General features: G+C 45.6%; 1 protein-coding gene across 1 annotated transcript in view; it reads right to left on the reverse strand.

The window, feature by feature from the left end:
* The window catches only part of LOC146806287 (olfactory receptor 56B2-like), a 32,302-nt gene extending 13,503 nt beyond the window's left edge, over nt 1-18,799 (reverse strand). Inside the window, exon 1 of the mRNA XM_085623933.1 lies at nt 18,758-18,799. Coding sequence (XP_085480059.1) covers nt 18,758-18,799 — 42 coding nt within the window. The remainder of the gene's footprint in view (nt 1-18,757) is intronic.
* Between the last annotated feature and the right edge of the window lie 213 nt (nt 18,800-19,012).

Below are 19,012 nucleotides of genomic sequence, written 5' to 3' on the forward strand. Positions count from 1 at the left end.
AGTTTAAGTCAGTGTTGAACCATGGTCTAGATGCAATGTTCCTGGCTCTTTTTAATTTCTGGGGAGAAATTTGGTCCAGAATGGAGGTCATTGTTGTGTTGTAGTGTTTGGCGAGTTCTGTTGTGGGCAGGTCGTCTGTGGAGGTGGGAAGGAGTGAACTTAACCTTTTCTCCAGGTTGTCAAGCTGAGTCTTTCTTAGGTTCCTTGCCCAGTGGAGGAGTTCCTGAGTATTAGGCAGGCGGGGGCTCAATTGGTTAATGTGGAACAGAATGATATGATGGTCTGACCAGTCAACAGGTAGGGTGTGGTCGATGGTGACTGCAACTACTTGAGCAATGATGGCATCTAAGATGGAGCCTCTGTTATGAGTTTGCTCTGTGCAGTGTTGGGTGAGGTTGTTGTTGTGTAGAAGTTCAGTCAGGGTTTGGATCAACAGGTTGGTTTCCTCCTTCCAGTGTAGATTGAGGTCACCTAGTATAATGTTGCACGGAGTGCGCAGTGAGTGCGCAGTGAGTTATCAAGTCAGTAAGGTGTTCTCCGACTGAGGTGATATTGCCAGGCGGGTGGTAGAGGAGATGGCAGTATAGTGATTTGATATCCTTCGTCTTAATGGAAGCTGTTATGTATTCAAATGTGTTGTATTTGAGGGAGTCAGTTTCCGCTACGGAGATGTTGTTCTTGTGTATGATAGCAATGCCCCCACCTCGCTGTTTTTTTCTGTCTTCATTGATAATTGAGTAGCTCGGGGATTATCATCAATGCAGATGCAACAGTTCCTTGTAAATCTGCCCCACAGTCAGGGTGATCTTGTGGCAGCGCCGAATCATTATCAACAAAATATAGCATCTGAAGCACTAGTAAATACCGATCACGACTCATAATTGCCGTTGCCATCAATGGACAGGTAGACCAATATGAAGCCATGGACGGCTTCCGTATCAAGCCCATCACAAAAGTAAAACCTAAAAATGCCTTCATTTCATCCAAATTTGTCGGAGTCCACCAGGTAGTTCTAGAGTGGGGCCTAAATCTGTCACTGTTGTTCCTCAAATACTGTTCAGCATACAAATTAGTGTGCTCAACAATCTCAGTCAAAAATACATCATCCATAAACAACTGAAAAAAATTCACTTTACACCCTGCATCACCACTAAAGGCAGGAAACACCTACTGTACCATGTTTGATTCAACGCAGAGTCCAGCACTTCCAACTAGAAACCTTGCATCTCCAGGCTCCAATTCAGATGCCTCTTGCTGCACCATCGACACATCAGTGTCCTCCTCTAAAACAGGCACTTCATTCGCACTGAGAGTAGCTTCATCCGCACTAAGAGTAGCTTTATCATCAGATGATTCCTCGTGGACAGAAAACTCACTGCCAGAATCTTGCACTTCCTCCTCTCCCTCAGATGCACTGTCAGTCTCATAATCATGGTATGCGCAAGATTCAAAAAGCATACCAACCACCTTGTGAGCAGTAATTCTGCGACTAGCCATAATCCTTACGAACATATGTAGCTTGTCAAACAAGTAAACAACAACAAACACTTTGTAGAATAAGTAATAAACAAAATGTAGCTTTATCACAAAGACCTATACCACTCACTTGTCAGAAGCAGATAGACTCACCACCACCTATTCTTCACAGACACAGCAAGAACCAACATTATCCCACTAAAAAAGGAAAAAAAAAGAAAATGACACAAACGACAACGCAAAAGACATTGCAAAGAATTTCGCGCTCAAAACACAAACTAAATATGCTGCAGTTATGACACCACTTACAATAAAATTCACTCATGCATGACAATAATTCTCATTTGGAGTAAACACAACAAAATATGTTTTTCTTACCAAATAAATGCAACTACGCAAAACTGCAGATCAACCACTGCTGAAACCACAAACATCAACAAAAAGCTTTGCACTAGAATAAAAAGGAAAAATAAAACATTACAGTCACATATGCAAATAATGAACCAGTCCACACATAATCTACCAGCCAAGCTGGGGGTAGGAGGGCCTAAAATCACAAGGCTGATCTGCCCCAAAGGGTGGCAGAAACAGCCAAAATATTCAAACCCATAAGGGGGGCAACCCTTGCCCAAGGGGCCGCTCCCTGTATTCATTGAAAATTAAAAAAAATAAACTAAAAAAAAACAATCCCTGGTGTCTTGTGGGCTTTTCTGCTGCAAGATCACGCAATCGTGCAGCAGGAATGCTCAAAGAGACATCGGAGGAAAGGAAAACCCTTTCCTTTCCCCTGATTCCTCTATGATAACAATATCCTCCCTACCCAAGGAGAAAGTCACCTCCTCTGTCCCGAACACAGTAGAAGCAAATGGCTTCCACCATGTCCAGTTTTATTTAATGATATCGGCGTGTGATGCATGCTGACGTCATTAGATGAAGTGGAGGAGTGGGCGGGGTGGCTGCTGGGCAGCAGAGAGGCTTCCGCTGTCCTACCCTGTGGGGCCAGCATGAAGGGTGGCCCACGGGGAAAGTGCCAGCACTTCCCCTGTTGGTGGGTGCTAGGACAGACAGAAGCTGTTCTGATCACACGCGCACCATATCTCAGGACGGCTCCCGGACGTCCTGAGCAGGGAAAGGGTCCTATTGAGCCAAGGGTCTTCAGGCCTTGTAAGTGAGAAACCCACATTTGGCACGGCACTAAGGCAGCTGTCAAACAGCAGGGTGCTGCACCTGCACTGACAGAAGGAACAGTGGCAGCATGGTGTCTGCCACAAGACAATGCAGCCCCCCATACTAAACAGTACAAAAGGGGGTGGTGATGGACGGAGCATCAGAACCAATCAAACACTCACACCCAGTCAACAGATCCGGGTTTGATCCATCACCGTTCTTTAGCCCACTCTGCCACCCCAGTTCAGACATGGCCATATGCAAATCAGTCTGACCCTGTGCCTCATGGGAACAGTCCAGCCCGAACTGCCAAGCCATGCCTTCCCTGGACCGGAAACAAGCTTCCTAGGACCGGTTTCTGGCATTTCAGCCGTCTTCAGCCAGGCTTGCTTGAATCCAGTGGCAAAGTGAGCAAGGGACTCACGTCTGAGCATACCCTACCAACTTATGGCGAACAAAGCAGTACAAAAGGGGGTGGTGATGGACGGAGCATCAGAACCAGTCAATCAAGCTTTATTCGACAGTTGAGTCATAAAAGCACATTACAATCATATCATAAAAAACAGTATAAATTACCTAAAATATTTAAAACTAGAATTAAATTCGTATAACAACCGTCGGAAAAGCTAAATAATCAATCTAAAACCAATACATTTGTTCTCAGGATAAAATAGCGCAGTTTGGTAGAATTGTTATTTGTATTTCCAGCCTGAGATTAGCATTAAATTCACATAGTGCAATTGCAGATGTTTACGAAGAGTTACCATCATGTCTCAAGGCTTTAGACCGTATGCCCCAGGCCCACCCTAGGAACTTAGCTACTGCTATACAAATAAAAGGAGCAGTGTCAGTACTCAGAATACGAAGGGCTATTGTATAGCTCCTGATACCCAGTGTTCTACAAACGGGTTTTATCCAGGTTTTCCGGGGGGCCGCATACATAGGGCAAAAAAATAACAAGTGTCCTACGGATTCATGTTCCTCTGTGCATCTATAGCATTTGTCACATTTATTTTGATGGCCCCCCCATCCAGAAGTAAATTCAGCAACCGGTAGAGTACCCACCCATAACTGAAAATACAACTTGCGATCGGAGGACCTCTCGATTATATCCCAGTACCTCTCGAGGGATGGACTAGCTTTTAGATCGAGAAAACGACCTGTTAGATGGGTGGAAAGACCTTGCGTGGTTTCTACCATGAAGACCCATTCCCAATATATAGCTTTCAGCTTATCTTTAGAAGGGAAAATAGCGTTTAATGGGTCGTTCCATAGTTCAATAAATCCTATACTGCCCAAAAGAGACTTAAGACTACGCAACCAGTGTATGTTGTGTGATAGATCAGATTTTAATATATTGCTAAAGCCACTCTTATAGTGTGCAAGTTCGTCTGTGCACCAAAGACGGCGCCAGTAAAGTATTGGACGAAGCTTCACAAGATGTACTAGTGGCTTTTTACCTAAATCTAGCAGTAAAGGACGCAGTGGAGTGCTAACAGGGAGGCTTGTAATCTTGCGTAAAAACGCATTTTCAAACACCGTCAGATTGTTCAGAACCAATCAAACACTCACACCCAGTCAACAGATCCAGGTTTGATCCATCACCGTTCTTTAGCCCACTCTGCCACCCCAGTTCAGACATGGCCATATGCAAATCAGTCTGACCCTGTGCCTCATGGGAACAGTCCAGCCCGAACTGCCAAGCCATGCCTTCCCTGGACCGGAAACAAGCTTCCTAGGACCGGTTTCTGGCATTTCAGCCGTCTTCAGCCAGGCTTGCTTGAATCCAGTGGCAAAGTGAGCAAGGGACTCACGTCTGAGCATACCCTGCCAACTTATGGCGAACAAAGCAGTACAAAAGGGGGTGGTGATGGACGGAGCATCAGAACCAATCAAATAATAATAATAATAATAATAATACAGAATTTTGTAGAGCGCGAACAGCTACCTCACACGGAGGTGTCCCGGCGCTAAACACAGGCAGAGATACATATACCGGAGTTAAGACGTTAGCGAGGTTGGGTGAAGAGCCACGTCTTCAACAAATGTTTAAAGCGGGATTCTGAAGGAGCCTGCTGAAGCTCAGGGGGGAGTGAATTCCTGAGCATCGCTACATTGGCCGAGAACGTTCTACCTCCCAGCCGTGCCTTTTTTATTCGAGGAACTGCTAGCTGGATCCGACAGTTGGAGCGAAGAGAGCGGGACTGTGTGTATCTTGGCAACCGATCTCTCAAATATTTTGGACACGAGCCAAACAAGGATCTAAAGGCCAACGTTAGTGCCTTAAATTTGATCCTGTTGGCTACTGGTAGCCAATGAAGTGATAGAAGATGCGGAGAGACAGAATGCTTGAATGGAATATGCATTAACAGCCTCGCAGCCGCATTCTGGACCAGTTGTAAGCATTGAATTAAGTATTTAGGCATACCCAGGAACAGACCATTCGCGTAATCCAGTCTAGATGTTACTGTCGCATGGATTACAGTTATCCTGCAGTTCACCAGAAGAAGTCGCAGGATTTTACGAAGATTCCTAAGCTTACCTAAACAGCCCCCCATCAGCTGTTGTGTATGCAGGACAAAAGACAGATTGTTGTCCCAGCGCACCCCCAGGTTTTTTGCCGAAGGGCTAGGGGAAGGGGCCGGACCCATTGCCATCGGCCACCAGAGCTCGGCGGGGGGAGGGGCGCCTTTGCCAAAAAAGAGCACCTCCGTTTTGTCTGCATTGAGTTTTAATTTGTTGGTATTCATCCAGCACGCAACATCATGAAGACAGCCCAAACACTCACACCCAGTCAACAGATCCGGGTTTGATCCATCACCGTGCTCTCCATGCCACTGGAATCAAGCTATCCTGGCTGTAGAGGGGTGAAACCCCGAAACCGGTCCTAGGATGCTTGGTTCCAGTCCAGGGAGGACCTGGCATTGGCAGTTCAGGCTGGACTGTTCCCATGAGGCACAGGGTCAAGACTGATTTGCATATGGCTGGGTTCAAACTGGAATGGCATGGTGAGCACAAAACGATGGATTTAGGCCCAGATCTCTGTACTGGGGTGAATGTATGACATTGTTCTGCATTCTGTCCATCAACTGTTGTGTCCCCATACTAAACAGCACAATAGATTCCAGGAATCCACAGTTGTCCCTAAAGCAGCTCAGCCACCTGTCAGTGGAGATCTTAAGGTGGCGGCTGGTGACTTTTGAAAGTGGTAGGGCGTTAATGTTGAGGACAAGTTCCACGGAGGGAAGGTAGCAAGGATGCATTTGACAAATTGGGACTGAGTAAAATAATATTGCTAGACAAAATCATGTTATTTACAGCTCATTTTCATAAAAATGTGTGTACAATGCAAAAACATTTTTTAAAGCAATTCTGAAGGGGTAGTATAGTATACCAGTAATTTTTAATGGGAGGGAAGCTACTTTAACTAACAAAATAGATTAGAAAGGAGGCACAGTTACATTTCAAGAAAACACAAGAAGGCTAGAACCATTTAGTAAGGCCCTTGATTTTCAAGCACAGTTGAAATATGCAAGTGTTAAATAATTATCCACAACAGGAAAAAATGCAACACATTCAAGTTTAGAATAGACAAAGTAGGAGAAATCGAGAAATTTAGCAGCATTCTAGTCAGTTTGAAAGGGTGGCATCTTAGGGGAAAACATGACATGCATGAAACAGACTCTTCATGGGCTCCAAAGGCTTTGCGTGCTAGTGGGTCTAATACGTGACAGGCTTTGCTTTAATCATGCCAACTCACAGAAACCAATAAAAGCTATGTTTAAAACAAGCTTTAGCCCTGACTGACTTGGCCCCAGCCCTACCCCTAGGCCCTCGAGCACGACCGCCCAACCTACCGCCCCAACCAGGCACTTCTGCTTTCTCGCAGTGCGGGAAGCAGAAACATAAAATGGTAGTTTTTACCATTTTATGTTTCTGCTTCTCGCATTGCGAGAAAGCAGTAGGGCGACGCCCAAATGCCCCTATGGAGAAGGCGCTACTGGGTTCAGGATTCTGACAGCTGTCAGTGGCCTCTGCTGGGTTCTGGCCTTCATGGCAGCTCAGTACTTGGCATGGAAGGCAGACCCAATGCCCAAAAGTAAGATAGGCTCCTGACCCTTTGATCATGGTGACTTGGCTCAAGTGTGGGTAACCTCTGTGTGGAAGCTAGGTTGTGCCCCTGTATAGTTAGGGATGGAGAAGGTGGGGGCTTCACTATCCAAACTCAGAAGGGAGGAAGAAAATTAAACAGGTATGATGATGTTTCAGTTTAAAATAGAACCTGTTACTGTGGAGATGGGTCTGCATCAAAGAAGAAGTTACTTTAGCAGTGTAATGTAAGGCAGAGTAGGCACTGCAATGTTACAGCCTGGTTTCTTTACTTTCTTTGCCACCTGACTGACCAGAGCAACTCACGGGGGTTGACACCAAAGGGCCGGTCCGGTCGGTGTGGTGTGGTGCAACTGTGCAAAATTGAAACCAGTCAGTCCAGAAACGCATCGACGCATCGCAACCAAACCTTCTATTCAGCAGGAGGTGCCTGTGCGCAGCACGCACTGTCTCCTCCTCCGCCGCGTCTGCGCGCCTCGACAGTGACGTCACGTCATCACTAGAGGGGTGCAGCGTTCCTGCCTTGCTCTGCCTGACCGCCGGTGCCTCTGTTGTGCCCCTGTCGGGTAGAATTGCCCTGCTGTGCTGGGTCTTGGTGTGGCAGAGGTGAACATACCTGAGGCCACCGACCGTCAGAGCTGCATGGCAGTGAATGCTGTGCTCGGGATCAAAGGGACCCGCCCAGCCTGCCCAACAAGAGGCAAAGGCAGCTGAATGCGGTGAGTGCGGACGGGGGCACATTACTTCCCCCCAAACCCCCTGCCCCCCGACGCCAGCTGCTATGAGCTAGGCCATTGGGGGATGCAGTGGTGACTGTGGTGTTCCCCTGTGAAGACTTAGGCGGGGCCCGTGCTCCCGATGATGCCCAAGTCTGGGCTGCAGAGTGAGGTGCCCTGCTCCAGAGTGCCTGCGCGTTGGACCCGGGGCACCCTGTGTGGTGAGATGCACTGTGAGGACTGTTTGACTGCTGGGGGCCTAACTTCCCTTGTTGGAGGGAACCTGAGGGCAGCCTGACATCAGGAACTCCTGGGGGACCGGGTAGAGGCCCTGGCCCATTGCCTTGGCCCTGTGAGAACTGTGGCTGGGGGAAGAATGCTGATGGCAACAGCTCTGCTTGCCTGGGAGCTCCTTCCTAAAGTGATGCTCTGCTCTACTTCATTCCCATTCTTTCTGTACTTTCTCTATATTTCCCTCTCCCAGCTTTCCTGTTCTTTACTTACATTTCTCTCCTTTGCCAACACACCACCTCTTCCCCACCTTTACTTCCATTCTTGCCTGTGCCTTTGTTGACACTTTCTTCATTTTTACCGCCATTCCTGCCTCCCGGGTCCCCTTCTGTTCTCTTCATTTTTACTTCTGTTCAAACCCTGCCGCCAGTCTCCAAGTCTCTCTAGATTTGCATGCATTCTTTTCCTCCCGTTCCTTATTTCCTCATCGTTTCTCTGTCTTCTTTCCCTCTCAGTCACTCCATTTTAGCTTTCACTCGACTTTCTGTGCTTCCAGACAACTTCCTATTTTTCCTTCGATTCTTCCTCCTCTATTCCCTGTCCAGCTCTCGCCATCTTTACACCTATTCTTTTATTTTCAACTCTCTGATGTCCTGTTCCCCAAGCTTTACAAAGGTTCCTGCTTTTTAGATCTTCTGCCACTCTCCTGACTTCTACTTCCCTTACTCAAGTGCTCCATCTTTAGCTCTTCCCTTCTTTACTTTCATTTCTTTAGTATCCCCCATTTGTCCTATGTCTTAAGTTCTTTTTCATTCCTGCATTCTCCATTTGTCACCCTTTCTCTTCCTTCTTCTTCCTCCCTTTGCTCTCTTGCTTCCTAAAATAAGACCTTGTCCCTAGAAATGAGTGTTGTTGCCCACAAATTAAGTACTGGGCCGTAGTCCAATTTTCCTACAGCCCCTCCTAGCTGCCAGTCTTTTCTTTCTTTTCTTCCCTCTTCTGTTCCACTCTTGGCTGCCATCTGTAATTTACTTCTGCTCTCTCCAGGTCTAAAAGCACTCTGAACACCAGAAATAGATCAGTATAACCGTAGTGTAATATGAATTCAGGGTCGAGGTAGATACCAGTATAAGAAGGAAACGATATGGAGCAAAAATACGTGTTTGGCTATGATTAACGCGGAGACATCTGTTAACATCAACAGATCTGTGGGAGCATCTTATAATTTATTTTTTATTTTTGTGACTCAGTGGTATGTTTTGATTTGCCAAAATGTTTAGTTGTTTTGGGGGGATAAATTACTCATTGGTATCCGTTAATGTTCATTGTTTTCCTCATTAGTAGGATGTATTTATGAGGCTTCAGCAATTGAATCATTTTTCATCAGTAAATATTGCTATACTCTCATAATAGTAATTGGAGAATGCATAGTTATTGACTTACTGCCAATGCCAAGTATTTAATCTGTGTGTGCAGTTTAGTGCGGACCAGAGCCATGAAGAAAGAACAGTAAAAGGAACAACAGAAAGCTACGCCTGCAAAGTTCTGGTGGTTTACACCTATACAAACTATATCGTTCTAAATTTAAACTTTTTTCGGTCAAAGTTTACAAGTTTGGGAAAGGAGAAATAAGCAGGGGACATACATTATTTTTTAAATCAGTTATTTGGGTAAGAACATTTGAGGCAATACGGCCCGAAAACCACTGACCACTTGATGTAAAGAAAGGTGTATACCCAACTGTCCCGTGGCTTAAGTCTTGTACAGGCTATTAGAACATTGGAATGGCAAGCGCTCCATTGAAGACAATGGAGTGCTCCGAGCTTCTTTTGGCTCGTAGAAGCCCTGAGCATCAATAGTCCAATGTTTGTTCACAGCTGTTGCTGTGAACAAAGGCCTTACAGAGCCCGGCAAGGCACATCATTATCATGGCCATGGATGCAAGGCAACAATAAAACATGTCCAGAGAACTGGTGATTGATGATCCTGCTGGAGAGCAGTCCTTTGCCTGTTGGTAGTTTTGAAATGCAGATAAACTGTATTTTATTTGGATAGCTCAGTGGGTTACTGCCTTTGTCACAGAGATTCTTGTGTTACTTGCAGTTCAAAAGTTACAATCCTAACATAGGACAGTGGCTATGAACTGTCATCAAAGACCTGCAGACAAACATGAATGGTATAGTTAGAACTTCACTTTTTTTGTGTTACTATAAAGTTAGAAACTCCCCTGTCTTTCATTATTTTAATGTTGCTAAAAAGAGTTTGGGCCGATATACATTTTTATTAGTAAAGCCAAGCCCCAACCACTACGGTATGCTTTAAATCCTGAGTTTTTGCTTCCCCAGCCCAAACACTCTTTAAATTTACTGCCCACCAGTATGGATGCCATGTGATTCCTACATCTTGTAATCCTCATTGTTTCATGTGACATTCCCTGTAGACGGAATTACATACTAGCGATAAAACCGGCCTTGTCATTGCCTTTCTGTTTTTATTTAATTAGCAATCAGGTCATTAGGGCAACTGTGGAACATATTTTAAAGTGCGTTCTAATTATATGTACTGCTATATTTAATGTTTTAAGTTTGAAGGTGATTTTGCTAATGTTTTTTACGGGAATAATGAAAGTAGAGCTGGATGGGGCTGATATGGGGCTGGGGCCCAAGTTCAGCTGTGAGATAAGGTGCAGAGGAGAGGGATGGTAGAAAAGTGGATAATCGGGCCTGGAAGTACTTGTGTTAAAACCTGGCCTGTTGGAATTTGAGGGTTTGCACTTACATCCACACATCGCTCTTACTTTCAAATAACACTCCACATGCTCTGTATACACACAGAATTGATCCGTTGTATACTGGTGACTGTTTGCAAGTAGATATAATCTAATCTAGGGCTTGTAGGCTAGCGGACTCGGAGCGGAGGAGGTCCATGCGGTAAGTCGTGAGGGGGTGACACCATGAGTTACCCGCACCGGGTGACACCAACCCTAGTGACGCCACTGCTGTGTGGCCTTCTTTCATTTTAAAAAGCAGCCCTGCTTCGCAGGCTGCCTTTAAAACAAAGCTATATGTACATTCAACTTTGGAATTAAAGGCCCTTCCAAAATCTTAAAATATCATATTTGTGCATATACCTCACCACTAAGGTCTCCCCTAGGGGTAGGGTGCCTTGTAATTATAAGTAGGGACATTGTACAAAGATGTGTTTTATGCCTTGGTGATGGAAAACTGCCAGTTCCACTTTTCCCCTATTGCAGTGCATTAGCTCCATATCCTAACATGGGATGGTTTATTAAACTTTAATAAAATCTGGCTATTGGAAGGAGTGAGCAAAACATGTAATTCTAAGACTAAAAATGATAGTTAGAATGATCCAACAACCTGCCAAGGATAGATTTATTATAACTATTACAGAAAAGAAGTAATAGAACATGCTTTTCTGTTGTGCCAAAATACAGCCTCTAGCAGTCTCTCCTGATTGGCAAACCTTTGAGAGGCTGAGCCAAACTGCTCTGATGAGGTAGGAAGTGTTGCGCATTGACACAAAGGAAACATCTGGTGGAAGGAGAACAGCTTCTGCAAGAACAGGGCTGGAAGGGGCTAGGTAGCAAAACTGGCCTTCAAACATGGAATGAGAGTTTAGGGAAAGAATAGGACCACCCCCATTCCCTGAACCCCCAGCCAGATGAGAGCCCTAGTAACTGAATTAGCAGTGAGGCTCATAGGGGAGTGTTAGGGAAAGTTAGCCACAGCAGTATGTGGGTTAGCTAGACCTGATGCTCTAGTAGGGGTTTTTAAATTTTAAACAGTGTTTTCTGAGAAAAGAATATGCCATCCTTTGGAAGAAGTTGTCATAACTGAGGGTGGCATCCTGCACCCCATCGGTCAGGGGTGCCCGTTGCTTGTCACCCCAGAAACATGGATAAATATGGGAGAGCTGCCCAACAACTCAGATCCCTGCTTGGAAACTTCAAGAAGTAGGACTGCCCTGCTGGATCCTTGAACTGCACAAGTCTTTGCTTTGAAAGTTGAAAGGGTGTCCTTCCTGAAAGCAACAGGTTAAAAGAGCTCCACCTTAATCATCTTCACCAAGAGGAACCCAGCGGACCACCTTCAACTGGGCATTTAAGGATTTGGCCAGGGCACTGTGGGAACTGTAGTTCCAACATCTCAAGGAGCAACTCAGAGAATCTGAAACATTGGATTGGTGAATTTTTGGTGAAGAGCTCCATAGGCTGACCAACTTATCATCAAGAATTAAGCCACCAATATCAAACCGTGACCTGGCCTGGATTTTAGGCTCATCTTACTGAAAGCTCTGGAGCTCAACACTGCCAGGATTTAATCGAGACTTCTCACTGAACCAAGCTGCCATCGTCGACTCAAAACATGACCGGGTGAAGAACCTCGCTCGACCTCGGGAGAAAAAGCTCCAGAAAAACGTCTAAGTCTGAAGGTAAAAATTTGACTGGGATCTACAGCTCAGTGAATCAGACCCACGCTCCATCATGGTCAGCCTTAAACTTTGATTTTGTCCCGGTCAAGCACAACCAGATATCCCAAATCTTTGTTTTGCATTTTTTGACACTGAATAGTATTTCATTTAAAAAAATACATATCTTGGAGTCAAATTCACATCTTTGGTTCTCTAAATTGGATTTTTGTCATTTTCATATCATTTTAATCATAAAAAAAATTCCTATTTGGTGTGGGATTTTTATAGTGTGTTGTGCCTTACTTATTTTTTGTAATGTTGTTTTAAATGCTTAACACACCTGTCTCCTAAGTTAAGCATGCCTGCAAAGCTACAAAGGGTGGAACAAGTGTATAAATTATTGAGAACTTGACTGAAAGTTATATTGTGATTGGGGCCAAATTACTAGTGGCAGGTAACCACTGACACCTACTAATAAACCACCTTCATATATATATATTAGCTTAGTTATAGTTAGAACCTAGTTTCCATAGGAAAAGCATTTTTTTATTTGCTAAACACTTTGGCGTCGTTTGACGACTAGTCCTGAAATTCTCAAAAAAAGTCTATCCAGGTCAGCTCCTATCCTGAAAGTTTGGGGGTGATTCGTCAAGCGGCGGCTAAAAAAAAGGGGGTCCCAAAACTCATTTTATCAATGTTAATTTCCATAGGAAATTTTGCGACGAGCTACAGCCCAAACTGCTCAACGGAATTACACCAACTTTGGCAAAAAGGTAAAGCTTGGTTCAGAAAGCAACCTCTTTTTTAAATGGTGTAAATCCATTCAGTAAGTTTTGAGAAATTCAAAAAATAAGAGTAAAAAAATCAATTTCCCATAGGAAACTTTGTGGAAGGATAGAGCCGAAACTACTGAACAGAATTACTCCAAATTTAGCAGAAAGATAGTCCTAGGATCAGAAAGCAATCTTTTTAAAAATGGTGTAAATCCATTCAGTAGTTGCTGAGAAATTTGAAAAATAAAAGTTTTGATAACTGGGAGGAGCCTAAGTCGCGTGCGCGATCTTCACTGTGATTGGCTGCTAGTAGTCCAAACCAGGAAGTGTTGGCAGCCATCTTGTGGCTTGGTAGAAGTCAGGCACCCAAAAACGGAGAAACAAAGGTATAAAAGAAGAGAAGGGGGCAGGGTAGAAAAACCCTGACCCCCTAGGCCTGCTCAGGGGGTCCTAGAAGGACCCCCAGGGCCCAGAAAAGAATTTTCTTTAAAAATAAAAAATCAGCAAAAATTTGCGCTGGGGTCGCGGGTTCTTGGTTTTCTATTTAATGAGACCCTTGGGTGGGCTAGGTTCCGGGGGTATTTCTTAAAAAATAATAGCAGGGGTTGCGGGGGTGCGCTAGGGCCGTGCAGCCCTGGCGCTTTACTCATGTTGGGAGGGGGGTTGAGCGGCCTCCCTTCTGGAGCCTTCTATCTGCTTGTAACTGGAGTTGTTTGACAAATCTTTATGAAATCATCCAAAAGGTTTCTCTTTTTTTTATTAGCTCTTATATTGAAATTTTGGGGGTGAATGGTGTAGGAGGGACTGAGAAAAAAGAGGGTCCTAAAACGTGTTTTGTCCATGCAATTTCCATACAAAACTTTACAGAATACTACAGGTGAAACTGCTGAATGGAAGTATGCCAAATTTGGCAGGGAGAAAGGTGATGGTCCAAAAAGCACGCTTTTATTTAAATGGTGTAAATCCGTTCAGTAGTTTTTGAGAAATAGCAAATTTTACAGATATCGATATTTGAGAATTCTGACATGTGATTGGCTGAGGGATTACAAGCACCAGCTTGCGGCTTATTGGCTGTGAATGGTTGAAGCCAGGAAGTGTTGGCAACCATTTTGTGATTTACTCCGACAGCTCGCATCTCTCCGTGTAGAAGCCATTGGGTTTGTAGTTTTACCTCTGCGAGGCAACACTGGCATCTGTGTCTGTGTGAGATACGCCTTTCACGCTGCCTCTCTTCATATCACTAGGTCGCGGTTATGCCTTTAGAAGTCCGTCCGTTGGCTCGGAGCTCTGTGAGTCAGTCTGTCGGTATGATCCCCTGCACTACCCAAAGACTACCCAAACACCACTGCACTGTCATAAACTCTAAAACACTACCCCAGCACGATCCCCTATACTACCCAAACACCACTGCACTACCCTAAACCCTAAAATACTACCCCAGCACAACCCCCTACACTACCCAAACACCACTGCATTGTCGTAAACCCTAAAACACTACCCCTAGCAGGACCCCCTACACTATGCAATCACCACTGCAGTACCCTAAATCCTAAAACACTATACCCAGCACGACCCCCTACACTACCAAAACACCACTAGACTACCCTTAACCCTAAAACACTACTCCTAACATGATCCCCTACACTACACAAACACCACTGCACTACTCTAAACCCTAAAACACTACCCCCAGCATGACCCCCTACACTAACCAAACATCACTATTCTACCCTAAAGCCAAAAAAGACTACCCCAGCACGACACCCTACAGTACACAAACGGCAGTACTGTAAACACTAAAACACTATTCTGTGGATGACTCCTTACACTGCACAAACACCACTGCACAACCCTAAACCATAAAACACTACTCCCAGCATGACCCCTTACACTACCCAAATACCACTGCATTTTTGTAAACTCTAAAACACTACCTCCAGCACAATTCTTACACTACCCAAACAACACCAAGCAGTACACAAACACCACTGCACTACTCTAAATCCCAAAACAGTACTCGCTGCATGACTTCCTACACTACACAAACACCACTGTGCTACCCTAAATCCTAAAACACTACTCTCAGCACGACCCCCTATACTACACAAACACAACTGCACTGCCGTAAACCATAAAACACTACTCCCAGCATGACCCCCTACACTACCCAAACACCACTGCACTGCCGAACCCTAACCCACTACTCTCAGCATGACCCCCTACACTACACAAACACCAGTGCACTACCCTAAACCCCAAAACAGTACTCCCAGCATGACCCCTTACACTACCCAAACATTACTGCATTGTCGTAAACTCTAAAACACTACCTCCAGCACGATTCTTACACTACCCAAACACCACTGCACTACCTTAAACCCTAAAACACTACCTCCAGCACAAACCATCTACAGTACACAAACACCACTGTACTACCCTAAAGCATAAAGCAGTACCAGTCCATCGGTTCGCAGGTCTGTGTCTGCGAGCCGTCGTGTCCCTAGCTGTACATGTGCGAGCCAGTCCATTAGGTGATAGGTGTGTCGCTGCTAGCAGGGCCGTTGGCCCTTTGGTGTCCCTTTATGAATTAGACTCGAGCTCTCCCTCTGCGAGCCAGCACGCTGGTGTGCGTTTGCGAGCTGACGGCCTGAAGCTCTCCCTGTGTGAGCCGACGGGCCAGAGCTCTCCCTCTGCGAGCCTGCCCAACGGCCCGCAGGTCTCCCTGTGCTAGCCGGATCGCAGCTGTCACTCTGCGAACCGATATTGGGAATATAAGGTGGCTCTAAAAAGAGCCCTTGTGTTTAATAGTTGTTTAACTTTAATAGTTAATCTCAAAGCATCTTTGAGATTGGTTAAGAAAAAGCAGTTTAAACGTGGACTACCTATCATAGGATAAAATTTGGTCAACTCAACCACACCTGCTACTTGTATTTGGAAGGCACTGTTCGAACTTAAAACAATCGTGACATTTTAACCTGCACATGCCGTTAAATGTTCGAGAAAATGTTGCAAAAAATATCGTTAGGTTTAAAAAAAATTGATGAACTTTTAACCTGCACGTGTTGTAGAATGTTCTAGAAAATGTGTTGATAAAATACGTTGCACTTCTGACTTCTATGTGTCCTTGAATATTAAAAAAAGTGTTTATATGGAAAATTCAAAAATAACCAATAGTGAGACATTTTGCAATCTAAAAGAATCAAGGAACTATTTTAATTTGTACTTTACATATATTTATGTGTGGAGTGACACAATTACAGACACAACAGCACCAGGAAGAGGAACAAGCAGGAAGTGGGGGGACGAGGGGAGATAGGCACAATGGCACACCTGCATAATTAAGAACAGCACAACTACAGACAAACCATGGCCAAAATGAAACACACCAACAAGGAGCACAAGTCACACAACCCGCCAACATTACACCACTGAACAAGCACAGAAGTGAAAACCACACTGTGTGAAAGGGAGAAGGGTGAACAAAACCTCACATGAAGGGACATCTCACACACAATGCAGCACACACATAGGAAGCAGAGCACACCAACATCCAACAATGTTGTCCAAACACAAACATTCGCACAATCGAACACAGGACACAAATGCACTCACCTGTGGTGGATAAACGTCCAAAAGCATCAGAACGAAACAGGCACATGAGAACGCATAAGTACAAACCCACAGTCCGGATGGGGTAGCAATTCACGTATGGCAGGCACCCAGAGAGTCCGTGACACACACATTGGCATACAAATGAATACACAACACATTTAAAGACAAGTGAAAATGTGGAATCTTTATTAAAGAAAGTGTGTGTCAGTACAGCCAAGAGTAGAGCCACGATATGCAGACAAATGCAGCAGCATGTCTAAATAAGGAATGTAGGAAAACGTCCATGTTTACCTCAGGGTAGTCCATCACCAACACACGTCAGTGTCAAGCAGCGTTGGTTGTCTACGCCTCGGACAAGAGTCGATGCCAATGCAGCCATGTCCACTGTCGTCTTGGGACATATGACTAGATGCACAACGTCAAATGATGCCGCGGGACACGTGCAATGTGGCACATCGAGTCGTGGTTGCAGGTACCTTGTCACTCGTCTATGAACGCGAGTGCAGCTGCGTAAGCTACTATCTCTAATGAGTGATGGTTGGCCACAATATTTGACATGTCGTCAACGTAATCCATCAGCTGACCGGGACAGATATGCTGACTCCAACCACTCTACCCAATGTGCACCAAAGCAGAATCAGGAAGTGGGTCAATTTGCTCACTGCATACTACGACACGTGCAATCTCCCAGGCCCAGTTTCCAACATGCATGCCAAACATCAATTCATGCCATAAACGGGCATCACCATGACACTCTTGATCGTGGGCCAACAGGGGGAGCACACACCCATCATAATCCATGTCAGCTACCCACATGTTGGAGAGGCACACGTCCATGCACCACTCAGATAGGCACGTGTGACATTGCAAGACAGGTTGAACGCTGGTGACATCCGCAAAGTGGAAGCTCAGCCAGTAAGTGATCTGCAGCAGTGCCAAAGGCAGTGCACCCAGGACATGCAACAGACGTGCAAGGTATAGGTGGACGTGAATGGAGTCGACCATGTTTTCAGGATGCCCTGCCATTGCGTCAGTGGCTCTGCTTGTAGCTGCACTGGCTTGCTGTGTGCCAGTCTTGTGGATGAAATGGCACAGCTTGTTGCAATGAGCCGGGTCTCTGTGCAATGGGTGAAGGGCAGGGTTGTGGTGGGAGTACGTGTGAAGGCCATTTCACGCACGCTAACTACGACGAAGGACTTTTGAGTGGGGAATGTGCACTCGTTCTCAAATCGGGCAGTGCATAGTGTGGGAGACGGATGCAAATATTATCGTATCTGTCAGGGGGGGCTGGCCACTTGCAAGTACCTTCTCAGAGCAGCAGATGTATTAGCGCAAGATAGCTCAGACAAAGAACCTTTCATCCCTACAGTAACTTCTCCAGCTGCATTCTTACAGGATGTGTACAAAGGCCGGTCGTGGGTGTTGTGGGATGTCTGCGACCCTGGTCATCATGGATGAGATGTCCAGCATGTGGCACATTGGCAGGTTCACTGGGTGTTACATTGCCAAACAGCTGCTCCTCCCTCCCATGAGCCCCCACACTTTTGTACGCTGCGCTGTTGTATCCCGTGCACTCCGATGGCACTCCATTGTAATGCCTATTTGTGCATGTCCTGCGGCATTCCAATCACACCGTGACACTGCCATTGGAGGTGGTGCATCCCACTTTACAACATTGACTGCTGCGGCCCTTGTAGTGGCCACACCAGAACACAGAGACACACTTACCGCACTTCTTTCACACGGACATGACCGTGACACCCTGTTCCCCTTGCCAGATAGGCACACCCCTGCGCTGACCTGTGTACGACAGACCAGCACACGCCGCTTGTGCATGCAGGAGGATGCATGCGCAGCTTCATATCCAGGCTCACTGCCAACACTGAGGTGACATGGTAACGTCCGCTGAAGTCAGCACACTGTGATGTTGCAGGGCCCATGCCCATCATGCTAACACAATGACCACACAGACACACTTGCTCAGATGCGGGTTCGGGGGGCGTTGGTGGTCCTGGGGTTGTTGCGATGAGTGTTGTGGCCCTCATGGGTATCTGTGTATCATGCTCATTGACTTTATGGCACCTGTGGGTGTTCCGGTGTGGCTCTTGGCTGTGTTCCCTTTCATGCTGCAGGTAGTCGTCCTGCTTAACACCAGTAGAAAGCAGTAAAATCCCTAGTGCTTACACAGTTTTAGACTTTTGTTGTGAAAGTTGTGATGTGGTTTTTTGGTAACAGACTTACAGATGGTAACACCGAACATCGATGCAAGAGAGCTAAGACCATCTTTAAGTGCGCACATAATAATCCTAGCGTAAAGAGATGAAGCTAGCTCAACCGAACTGAATCTACAGCCGACATGGACAACACAGAAGAAGACCTCAGAACCCCTCCTGGTGCTGATCCGGCTAATCCATTAGCCACAGAGGAGAGAATTGCCATAGAAGATGAAGTAACTATTGACTCAGACGAACCTGGGCAAAATACAGTGGTGGTCCT

The sequence above is a fragment of the Triturus cristatus genome, chromosome 8 (assembly GCF_964204655.1).
Source record: "Triturus cristatus chromosome 8, aTriCri1.1, whole genome shotgun sequence".
NCBI classification, from domain to species: domain Eukaryota; kingdom Metazoa; phylum Chordata; class Amphibia; order Caudata; family Salamandridae; genus Triturus; species Triturus cristatus.